Genomic DNA, 12567 nt, shown 5'->3' with positions numbered 1-12567 from the left:
GGTAGTGTTTAGTAGTAGGGCACAGCGAAATGTTTTGCAACAGAAAACAAGTCTTCTTATTAGACAAGTTCACATTTCCACCGTCCTCGTTTTACTCCATTTGAAAAGGTTTTCTGAATTTTAATCGGAGTGTATCCTGTTATTGACTCACTTGTTGAATTATGCAAGAGAATGTGACAAGAACAGTAATTAATGAGGCAGTCTAGACCGCACATGCGAGTGCAAGAAGTGTAGACAGAGCAAATGTTGTTTGGTGTTTGTAGCCCTGTTCCTCCCCTTTATGTTAATTTATTCATATATGCAAAGGAACCAATGTATTTTTTCAGATGAGACACAAATATCCTGATTTTTAACACACACACACAAAAGACCTGATTCAATAAGAAAAAGTATACATGAGTGCATTCTAAGACAAAAATAAGTGACATTTGAGAGTGAATTGAATACCTGAATTCCCACCCGAATCACTGAATTCCATTCATTATTTGTACTTACCAGTAAAATGTTTTATGTGCTAGAATTCAGTCGATATCTGATAGATGACAAAAATGTGAATAGTTTGGAGTATCTTCATGCATTGTCCAATAATGTTGCATTTATTACAAATGTTTTTAAAACCGTAACAATTTAGATTACCAGTTGCTAGTGTTTGTAATTCAGGGTGTTTTATTCTCTGCCTTTGGCCTTGCAAGTTTTTGTCCTATTGTTGCCCTTGGTTCACTTCTCCCCCATTTGTTCCCCTGCTCTCCCTGGGTGTAGAGTCTTCGGCTGGTCTCTCCAGAGAAAGCTCTTAATGAGCTGGGCCTCAACGTGCACCAGCTCCGCTTCACTTGCCGAGTGCAGCCCCACGACGCGCACAGTGACCCCGACACCCTCATCAGGATCCACACACACCTCAATAGGTACAGTAAGACAAAGTTGACCATTTTTATTCTTATTTGGGTAAAGCTTGGGCATAAAATGTACAAAGTTTGTTCTATGTCTTGAGCAAAGAAAAGTATACATGTATCACCAAAAAAAGTTACAGTAAGAGGACTAATATGAATGATTCATTCTCCCATTTCTCTCTGTATTGCCTCTGTTCTAGTCTACTGAAAGGTTACACCATCCAGCACCTCCCAGGCTCTTCAGCTGAAGAGCTATCAGGTAAGGAGGACGGACGGGTGTTGGAAATGAGAGTTATTGTGCCAGACCACAGTGTCTGCTTAGCAGTATGTCTGGGTACACTGTCCATACATGGCTTGAACCAGGGTCTGCATCGCCAGTTGCGCCACTGAAAAGCAATGTGACTAGAGGCAGTTCAGTGTCGTGAGTGTGCTCACGGTGCTAACTGAACCCTGTTGCACTATACACATTATGGCGCAGCCCACAACCTTAAAGAGTCCTGGGGTTTTTATAACTTGAGTCACCGTCGCCATATCCTGTGACGCACTTCTTTTAATTTGACCAAAAACATCTAGCTACAGCAGTACATGTAGCGACCACAAGCCAGAACCTTTTCAAATCTAACCCTTTTTTAGATAAACACTATGTAAATGTCAATGATATGATCAAAATACACTTTAGGATAGTATGTTTCCTGATAGAGCAGATTTACTAATCACAAGTCAAACTACTCCATCACATTCTCAGAGGGTTTATTTCAATCCAAATGATGTCAACCTGGCTTTATTTGTAAGATGAAGATCTGGGGAGCTTTCTGTCTACTCTGCTGAAGAAAGGACTTCCATCGCGATTGTCTTCAATATGATCCCATTGTTCAGTGTAGCGTTCTGTAAAGGTTCGTATGTCTATTGTACAAAGCTTGAATACATACAGTTGAAGTCGGAAGTTTACATACACTTACATTGGAGTCATTAAAACTCGTTGTTCAACCACTCCACAAATTTCTTGCTAACCAGCTATAGTTTTGGCAAGTCGGTTAGGACATCTACTTTGTGCTTGACACAATAACTTTTTCCAAAAATTGTTTACAGACAGATTATTTCACTTATAATTCACTGGAATTGTGATACAGTGAATTATAAGTGCGAAGTTTACATACAATAAGTTGACTGTGCGTTTAAACAGCTTGGAAAATTCCAGAAAATTATGTCATGGCTTTAGAAGCTTCTGATAGGCTAATTGACATAATTTGAGTCAATAAGAGGTGTACCTGTGGATGTATTTCAAGGACTACCTTCAAAAAGGCCAGACTACGGTTTGCAACTGCACATGGGGACAAAGATCTTTTTGGAGAAATGTCCTCTGTTCTGATGAAACAAAAATATAACTGTTTGGCCATAATGACCATCCAGGAAAAAGGGGGAGGCTTGCAAGCCGAAGAACACGGTATTGGAGTGGCCATCACAAAGCACTGACCTCAATCCTATAGAAAATTTGTGGGCAGAACTGAAAAAGCGAGTGCGAGCAAGGAGGTCTACAAACCTGCCTCAGTTACACCAGCTCTGTCAAGAGGAATTAATTGAGTGCATGTAAACGTCTGACCCACTGGGAATGTGATGAAAGAAAATCTGAAATAAATCATTCTCTCTACTATTATTCTGACAGTTCACATTCTTAAAATAAAGTGGTGATCCTAACTGACCTAAGACAGAGAATTCTACTAGGATTAAATGTCATGAATTGTGAAAAACTGAGTTTAAATGTATTTGGCCAAGGTGTATGTAACCGTCCAACTTCAACTGTACATGTATGCAAAGGTTGGTGGTTTACGATGGCAAAAAATTGCTTCATCAATTAGCTTCAGAGTTTGTGAGTAGAATATAAAAAGCATACAATTACATTAGCTGATTGAATACAGTTGGAGCTAGTTTATCCAAACCATTCACTGTCCCACAGCAATGGTATAGAGTCCCCTATTCCTCCTGGCCCAAATCCATCTGAACCTGGCCATGGAGGGACTCCACTTACAGCGACTAGTGGTGAAGTAGTAGAGCAGGGGGTCCAGACAGCTGTTGAGGCTGACCAGAGCCAGGGTCACCTGCCGGGCATTGTAGATGGCATTGGCATGGGGACAGTGATGGATGGCCCCTTGACGGCGGAGCAGGTGCAGGAAGTGAACCACATGGTACGGCAGGAAGCAGAGCAGGGTGATAGCCAGGATGGTGTAGATGACCCTCAGGGCTCCGCGGGCCGTGTTGGTCCGGATGAGAGCGATGCGCCGTGCCACCAGAGGGTAACACACCAGGATGACCACAGAGGGCAGTAGCGAGCCGAAGACGAGACTGAATAAGCTGTACGGCGCCACACGCCTGTCCCACTCGTGCTTTGAAAAGTTCTCAAAGCAGCTACGGCGCTGTGGGCGACCTCCGCCAGGTTTGCTGTCCAGAGGTCCCACTCGGATGAAGGACAGAACAGCCACCCCCGCCACCACCCACACCGCCACGCTCACCACTACAGTATAACACGAGTTCCGGAGCCTCAGATAGATGTGAGGATGGGCGACGGCCGTGTATCGATCCACACAGATACAGGTCATGAAGGCGATGCTGATGTAGATGTTGGCGAAGAACAGTGTTCCTGTAATGCGGCAAGCCATGTCTCCGAATACCCAGTCGTTTCTGTTGAGGAAGTAGTGGATCTTGAAGGGCAGGGTGCAGAGGATGGCGGTATCGGCTAGGGCCAGGTTGATCACGTACACGTTAGATGAGGTGCGAGGAGTGATCTTGAAGATGAACATGTAGAGGGCTCCCACGTTTCCTGGCAGGCCCAGTGCCATCACCAGACTGTAGACGGCTGGGAAGAGGTAGAACTGGTAGTCTGCTGGGGTACTGCAGTTGCCAGGGAAATCTCCAACAGATGTATTCATTGTTTCAGGTTGGATAATAAAAATGAGCTTGTAGGTGACAGAGCCAGTGGGAGAGTTTACTTCTGCTTTCCTTTGCTGATTATGGAACCTATGGTGAAAGTGTTCAGTCAGATATTATCACTGTTGATGTTTTACAGAAGATATTTCTCATCCTATCCTCTGCTTGCTTGACTTATCATGCCGTAGTTCACCAATACAATCATAGCTTCCATTGTAAAAAGTTGCTGTTTGAATTTCTTTATCTGATTTACATTTTAGCCATCGAATTGAAACTATCAAGATATTTTTCAACTTATGAACACCGTGTGTATTCTGTGACTATAGGCTACAATTCTTAATTAACTATGACTAAATCAAGTAAACTGTGTTGGTAAAAGATAAAGTATGTTTAAAGAAAAAAGTACTTGCGTTTCTGAAGAACACTCGCTGGATCCACAAATCCACCAAAACAAAGTCAGCTAATTATTACACAATAGGCTAATAAACATGAGCACTAAACAAATGCATTGTCTGTTTCCCCCCACACCTTCATATGAGCTTGGTGTCATGGCCATGGAAATTTCTTTGTGAGCTCTGTTGCGTGAGTGGGTGGTGCTCAGTGCTATATCAAACTACACAGGAAATCTTCAGTGCATGTACTGTGCTTCTCCGTGGGTGGGTTGTATCAGACACCTATCATCCTGTCATGTCGTGGCCTCGTTATTTTTAGTTGAAGGTGTTAGACCTCATTAATAACAGTACAGGACTAGCTGTCAACACAAGCAAGCCATGCCATTGCCACAAGGTCAGTTTAAGATTGACTTACTTTATAATTGACCTACTGTTTAATCTTCTACTTAACTTGCATGATAGTTTAATGGATCCTTGATACTTCCCTGGGGGTTGTGTCCTCACTAAATGATGCTAAGCTTGTCAAATTGGTGGCACTTGTCAGTACATTTGATATGCTATTCTGGGTGTCTTGACTCTTCTTCAACACTGGAGGGCGCTTAACACAAGTCAAATGTCCTTTACTGCTGGTCATATCATTGTCTGCAGCACAGCATAATTATTGAAAGGGATTTTGATCCATATATTTTCTGTGAGGGCTTTATGGCTTTGTCAATGTGCTGATGCTTATATGTTATTCAAAATTTAATTTAATATTTAATTTAATCCAAAATAGGATGTTTTGACGTTGACATTGAAATCATTATTTTGTTCATTATTTTTGAGTTATTCTCTAAAAATAATGCTAAATTACACACAACAATTCAATACCATCATCATCATGGAATATCCAGCAATGCATATCTTTCATCCTCTTGGATGACTGGAATGTTACTGAAATCCATTATTGATTTGTACTGTAAGGGTTGTTCAAAGAGAATAATCAGGTGCTGTTCATGTTGTGAACTATTCCTGAAAACCGTAGACAACTGGTTTGGACCTGGTTATAAGAACAGATGGGAACCCCCCCCCCCCCCCCACCACCAGGGAGAATCCAACACAGCCAGAGTCGGTTGGACACAGGCAGCAATCACCGGCCAGATGTACTGTAGTCTTCTTGGCCAAGCACAGCATGATGGATGGCTGACACACACAGTCACACCCACAATGCATGGCTGATAAGTCACAGAATCAAGTTAGATGATGGCTGAAGCCAGGAAGTAGCTCTCTCTCTCATCCTACCCTCAGTCTCCAGCCCCCCCCCCCCCCTCTCCGCTGTGCTGTTGCCTAGCAACGCTGCTGCTGTACTCACCAGTCGTTCACAACATCCAATCCCGCCCTCCCCGAGAGGAGGGAAAGAGAAAGGGGGATACCTAGTCAGTTGTCCAACTGAATGTACTCCACTGAAAATGTGTCTTCCGCATTTAACCCAGCCCGTCTGAATCAGAGAGGTGCGAGGGGGCTGCCTTAATCGACATCCACGTCTTCGGCGCCCGTGGGAAGAGCACTGCCTCTATCAGTGTTCGACACATTTTACCACAGCCACAAGACATGAGCGAGGGCTAAGAGAGATTTTGTAGCTGCTCATTTGATGGTAACTCCATACACTGTAATTTACCAAGCGGTGTATATGTCTAAAGTAGCCTATGTGAGGGTTTAGTAATTAACCCGTGTGAAAAGTGGGTTGAGAGCTGATAAGTAGTGCTTACTATGGAATCTCTGCATTCAGATGAGGGTCAGAAACCATACATATTTACTGATGGTGTGAGGAGACAAATTAAAACAAAATGAAAAGCTGAAATGTCTTGAGTCAATATGTTAGGGCAATCCTAAATATGTACAGGAGTAAAAATGTGCACTCACTCTGTGTGCGATAACAGTGTGTTAACATGATTTTTAATGTTTACCTCATCTCTGTACCCCACACATACAATTATCTGTACAGTCTGTACTACCCTACCCTCTGTACTACCCTCAGTCGAGCAGTGAATTTCAAACACAGATTCAACTACAAAGACCAGGGAGGTTTTCCAATGCCTCACAAAGAAGAGAGGGGGAAAAAACTGACATTGAGTATTTCCTTTGAGCATGGTGAAGTTATACTTTAGATGGTGTATCAATACACCCAGTCACTAGAAAGATACAGGTTGTTCTTCCTAACTCAGATGCCAGAGAGGAAGGAAACCACTCAGGAAATGGTACCATAAGGCCAATGATGACTTGAAAACAGTTAGAGTTTAACAGCTGTGATAGGAGAACTGAATGACAGAGTGAAAAGAAAGACTCCTGTACAAAATAAACATTTCCAAAATATGCATCCTGTTTGGGACAAGGCACTAAAGTAATACTGCAAAGTTTTTTTCAAGAAATTCACTTTTGTCCTGAATACAAAGTTTTATGTTTGGTGCAAATCCAATACAACACATTACTGAGTACCACTCTTCATATTTTCAGGCATAGTGATGGCTGCATCATGTTAAGGGTATGCTTGTAATAATTAAGGACGGGAGTTTTTCAGGATAAAAAAATTAACGGAATGGTCTTAGCACAGGATAACCTTGTTCAGTCTGCTTTCCACCAGACACTGGGAGATTAATTCACTTTTCAGAAGGACAATAACCTAAAACACAAGGCCAAATCTACCCAATGAGTTACTTACCAAGAAGACAGTGAATGTTCCTAAGTGACCCAGTTACAGTTTTGACTTAAATCTGCTTGAAAATCTATGGCAAGAACTGAAAATGGTTGTCTAGCAATGATCAACAACCAATTTGACAGAGCTTGAAGAATTTAAAAATAATAATAGGAAATGTTACACAATCCAGGTGTGGAAAGCTCTTAGAGACTTACCCAGAAAGACTCACAGCTGTAATCATTGCCAAAGGTGCATTTACAAAGTATAAACTCAGGGGTATGAATACTTATGTAAATTAGATACTTCTGTATTTCATGTTCACAACATCAACAAAAAACAAGTTTTCACTGTCATTTTTTGAGTATTGTGTGTAGATGGGTGAGAAATCAAATATATTTAATCCATTTAGAATTCAGGCTGTAACACAACTAAATGTGGAATAAGTCAAGGGGTATGAATATTTGTATCTGCATATCACACTGTATCTGTAACGGCTGTCGTGGGTTGAAGAAGGTGAGGACCAATACGCAGCGTGGTAGGTGTCCATATTGTATTTAATACGAATACTGAACACTTGAACAAAAACAATAAAACGACAAAAAACTAACAGTCCTGAACGGTGCAGCAAAACACAGAACAGAAAATAATCACCCACAACTCAAAGGTGAAACCAGGCTACCTAAGTATGGTTCTCAATCAGGGACAATGAGAACCATACCAGGCCAAACACAGAAATCCCAAACTATAAAAAAAAGGACATAGACTTCCCACCCCAACTCGTGCCCTGACCATACTAAAACAAAGACAAAACAAAGGAACTAAGGTCAGAACGTGACAGTATCTGCATGTACACTCCTCTACGTGTTTATTTGGACATGAAGCTAAAAAAGTTTAATTTGGGTCTTTACTCCATAAGTATTTGGACAAATTCACTTATAGTGTATTCAATTTGTCAAAAGTTTAGTAATTGGTCCCACATTCATAGCACGCAATGACAACAAGCATGTGACCACAAACTTGCTGGATGCATTTGCAGTTTGTTTTGGTTGTGTTGCGGATTATGTTGTGCCCAATATAAATGAATGGTAAATAATGTATTGTGTCATTTTAGAGTCACTTTATTGTAAATAAGAACACAATCAATTTTTTTTCTGAACACCTAAATTCATGTGGATGCTACCATGATTACAGATAATCAACAAAGAACAGTGTATAATGCTTACCTTCCCTGTTATTGCCAATGGCGAAAGGTTAGTGTGTTTTGAGGATATGATCTTTGTGCATCTGTTACTTTCAAACGCATTATTATTCACGATTCATTCATGACTATCCGTAGTCATGGTAGCATCCACATTAATGTATAAGTATTCTTATTTACAATGAAAGTGACTGCAAAATGTGAATTTGTACAAATAGTTGACACCTTCAAATGTGGGGCCTAGATACATAGTGTTTTCATTTCTAAACGGAAAAACAGGTATGTTTGAAAATACCTTCAAATTAAAAGGGGACATTCTGTAGCGGAGAGTGTTTCTACAAAAACCATATACAAAATTAATAATGCGACCAACTATTTAGGAAGAGGGTCATAATTTCATGGAGTTTGTGAAGGAATAAGCCACATGGAAAAAGAGGTAAGTAAGTTAGGTCCACAAAACGGATTTTCACCAAGTCAAATGTGTGCTATAGGTTTCATTATGCTTTTACCAAACCAAATTATACAGTTTTAACATTGTTCTATAAATCAGTTGGGATCTTTCTATGCTTCAATATGAAGTCCTAAAACGAGCATGAAAGTGCATCCTTGTAGCTGTGGGCTACTATAGTAAACATTTTTGCCTTGGTGTAAATTGAGCCATTGGCCACCAAAACCTATAGAAATTATGATTATATTTTGTCCGGTTTATGCATTATATGTATAGTATTTTTGAAATGTGTCATGCATATGAACTCAAAATAGGGCATTTTTTGTTGTTATAGAGCGGACATCATCATGCCCTGTGCATACAAACATAAAACAAGCAGTCTTGCCAGTGGCGTGCCGTGGGCCTGGGGCCTGGGCCTTCAGGGAGGTCCTACACAGTCCCACCCGAATTAATCCACCTCTTATTACCATCATTAGGATGCCATGGCTCTAGACACTATACATTTAGACAGAAACGCAGTATAACCAGGCGTTGCGTCACCTTGAAATTGACATTTTTTTTCAGAGAATTGCAGGGGAAGAGTACAATACCTTTTCATTGTGCAGCTCCGTTGCCCTGCGAGCTTGTTCATTGAGCTGTAGATCCACTCGGGTGTCCCCAAAAGTTTTCAAAAGCACCATTGCTTGTAAGTGCCCAGCCGCACTTTGGTGTCTCGTTGCTGCCTTGGTTAGACAACTCAAGTTTGCAAAGCCAGTGTGGCTCCAAACACCAAATCGATCACTTGCAAATAATAGGCATTCCCAGCAGTACAGTTTGCAGTGCTTCTCGGCGCCTGTGAGCCATTGATAGCGCTCGTAGTTGGAACTTTGAAAGTGGCGAACGAACCCCTTTCCTGCCTGTGACAGGCTTTGTAGCGTCGGCGTCGGGCGACTTCTCCTGACAATGTCTAACTTTTCTTGAAAAGTTAGTCTTGAGAATGGCGTTATAATTATATCCTCGACCAAATCGATATCTTCTCCTTCCACCATTGTGGGTTGAAAAAACAGCTTAGTAGTACGCAAATTAATTTGTTTATCAAATTCAGTTACCTAGTTCTGAGGTTCTGCATAGACCTGCCCATATAGGACCTGCCTCTGTACAATAGCCAACTCTAAAGCTGATTGGTTGACAATAAATTTTCATTTCCATTCACTTTAAGCTACAAGCGCCCGCACTGTTGATTCTGAAGGCCTGGGGGCAGATTTTAGACCCCTGGCAACACAGGATGGCTGAATATGATTGGATAAAAGATCTAACATAAAGACCAGCCCTCCAAATCTCAACCTGGGGCTGGAAGCAGCGCAACCAAGAGGAAAGCTATGAAATTAAGAGTATAACTCTTACTCTGGGGAATAATTTAATACATATTTGTGGGAAAATATATTTAAAAAAAAATTATATTCTGATGATGTTTAGGCCAGCAGAGAAGGCCTTGCTGGCCCTGACGGCCCACCACTGAGTCTCCCGTCAGCATGGAGCAGCCAGAGCCGCCAGTCAGCATGGAGCCGCCAGTCAGCGTGGATCCGCCAGAGCCGCCAGTCAGCCAGGATCCGCCAGTCAGCATAGATCTGCCAGATCAGTCGGCCAGGATCCGCCAGTCGGCCAGGATCCGCCATTCAGCCAGGATCCGCCATTCAGCCAGGATCTGCCAGAACCGCCATTCAGCCAGGATCTGCCAGAGCCGTCAACCTGCCTGAGCTTCCTCTCAGTCCTGAGCTGCCTCTCAGTCTTGAGCCACCCCTCAGTCCCAGGCCTTAGTATTTTGTGTTTTCTTTATTATTTTGGTCAGGCCAGGGTGTGACATGGGTTTTTATGTGGTGTGGTGTGTTTTGTCTAGGCTTTTTTTGTAGGTTATGGGATTGTGGTTTAGTGAAGTAGTCTAGGTAAGTCTATGGTTGCCTGGAGTGGTTGATTCCATATGTGTTGTTTCATAGTTTTCATAGTTTTGATGTCTTCACCATTCTTCTACAATGTAGAAAATAGTAAAAAATAAAGAAAAACCCTTGAATGTGAATGTGGGTCCAAATATTTTGAATGGTACTGTATATGTGTATTAAAGTAATTAAATGTTTACTATTTCATCCCATATTCCTAGCACACAATGATTACATATGTTTCTAAACACTTCTAAATTAATGTGGATGTTTCCGTGATTACAAATAATACTGAATGAATCTTAAATATTGATGAGTGAGATAGTTACAGAGGCATAAATATCATAAACGGTTCACCCGATATGAATGAAAACACCCTCAAATTAAAGTTGACAGTCTGCAATTTTACCTCATAGTCATTTTATCATTTTAAATCCAAGGTGCTGGAGTACAACAACAAATTTGTCCCTGTCCCAATACTTTTGGAGCTCACTGTATATCTGAATATAGGCATACATTTACAATTACAATATACCACACCCCCATAACATGAATTAAACTTTGACCTACCAGCACCACCAAGCACTTGTCACAGGACACCATCAAGCACTTGTCACAGGACACCATCGAGCACTGTCTTAGGACACCACCAAGCACTTGTCACAGGACACCATCACCCACTTACCCCAAGGTGGCTCAACTTAACCTGCCCCGACGCTCAACTTACCCCATACCGGAGAACAATCTGTTTTTAAAGCTGTTATGTTTACATGAATTCTGATTATTTCCAGGGATACACAACAACCCCCACCCACCCCAAAAAAATGTAAAGAATACTAGAATTCCTTTGACGTAGTGATGCTGAATGTAAAAAATGGCTCAACGTACCCCACTCTCCCCAACTGTAGCCTCATGGAACATTTGATCTCAAATCCAAAATACTGGAGTATAGAGCCAAATGAATAGTTTTAGCCTCATTGTCCAAATACATACGCAGGGGAGTGTGTATGTGTTAGGATTGAGGGGGTGGAGACTAGCAGCTGAGTAAAGCCTGCAGCTCATCTTGCCCTACCTGAGTCGGAATTATTGAAATAAACGTAATGTCTCTGACAGTCAGAGAGAATGGCTTTCAGAACTCTTATAGTGATAGCTTTGAGTCCACACAATGAAGCACTCACTCTCTCATGTTTGTTAACACTTTCCTGGGTAATCAGCTTAATGCTAATCTTCACTGCTTCACTCACTCATCCCAGAGCAGTTCCCTTGTATTATTGGTGAATGTTCATTTCATTTTTTTTTTATTGTCCTTTCTGAAAATGACTGGTACTTTTCAGTTATTCAAGGGACTATTCAAGCATGGAATTTGACAAGCCTACTTTGGAGAAAGCGTGCCAGCATACTACTTCCTGGTCAAAGGAGCCATGTGCATTTGAAATGTGCTGCTTTAGCTCAGAAATAGAGGGGAGGGTCTAGAGATAAGGAAAGATTTGTTTACAGTATCATGGAAGATGCTCAGCAACTAACTATTAGTTCAGGTCTTAAGAATGTCCCAGAAATCATACTTTCAATGCTATATATCTATGTACTTTCACAAAGCCCAGTGTGTCCTTGTATTTCGTTGTTTTGCCCATCTCTGAGTATGATAATCAAATTTTGTGAAGATCTGTTACATTCCAGTGTCATAAAAAATGGCATTCCAAGACCTTCCACTTGGGGTTTGATGTTCTGTATCCCTCTTCTTCAGTCAGAGCAGCTGGCAGTTTGAAATGAACAGTACTTTCCTTTGTACCTGTACCAGCGGGTCTGACTATGACCCTGATTCATGTTAGCCAGCCGTGGCTTCATAAGGATACTCTACTCTTGTTGTCTTGGCTGAAGACTTCAATTATGATTACGACAGCACTCAGGCTGCTATTGACTTTGAAACAGTGCTTCCTCTACAGCACAAAGACCTTGTCGGAAGCAAAGGGGCTTTGCCTGCTTGGCTTTGACTGTCAGTCCGAGGCTCCTTAAGTAATTAGGCTTACCCAGGCTAACACGATTAACACACAATGGAGCCAAGGTCAAAGCTTTGAATGACTCTTACTACTGAACATATTTAAGCCTGGTTGCTTTTACATACTTTTCTTAATG

At 41.5% G+C, this 12567-nt stretch overlaps 1 protein-coding gene across 1 annotated transcript; it reads right to left on the bottom strand.

Annotated features, from left to right (window-relative positions):
• Positions 1 to 913: 913 nt before the first annotated feature.
• LOC110491063 (lysophosphatidic acid receptor 6-like) lies at positions 914 to 4407 on the bottom strand. Its single transcript, XM_090202909.1, has one exon. The coding sequence runs from the start codon at positions 3809 to 3811 to the stop codon at positions 2828 to 2830; it is 984 nt and encodes a 327-aa protein (XP_090059035.1). The 5' UTR covers positions 3812 to 4407; the 3' UTR covers positions 914 to 2827.
• Positions 4408 to 12567: the final 8160 nt, after the last annotated feature.

Source organism: Oncorhynchus mykiss, chromosome 16 (assembly GCF_057628025.1).
Source record: "Oncorhynchus mykiss isolate SJ-2025 chromosome 16, ASM5762802v1, whole genome shotgun sequence".
Taxonomy (NCBI): Eukaryota; Metazoa; Chordata; class Actinopteri; order Salmoniformes; family Salmonidae; genus Oncorhynchus; species Oncorhynchus mykiss.
The sequence above is the reverse complement of the archived record's forward strand: the minus strand, read 5'-3'. Positions and strand labels throughout refer to the sequence as shown.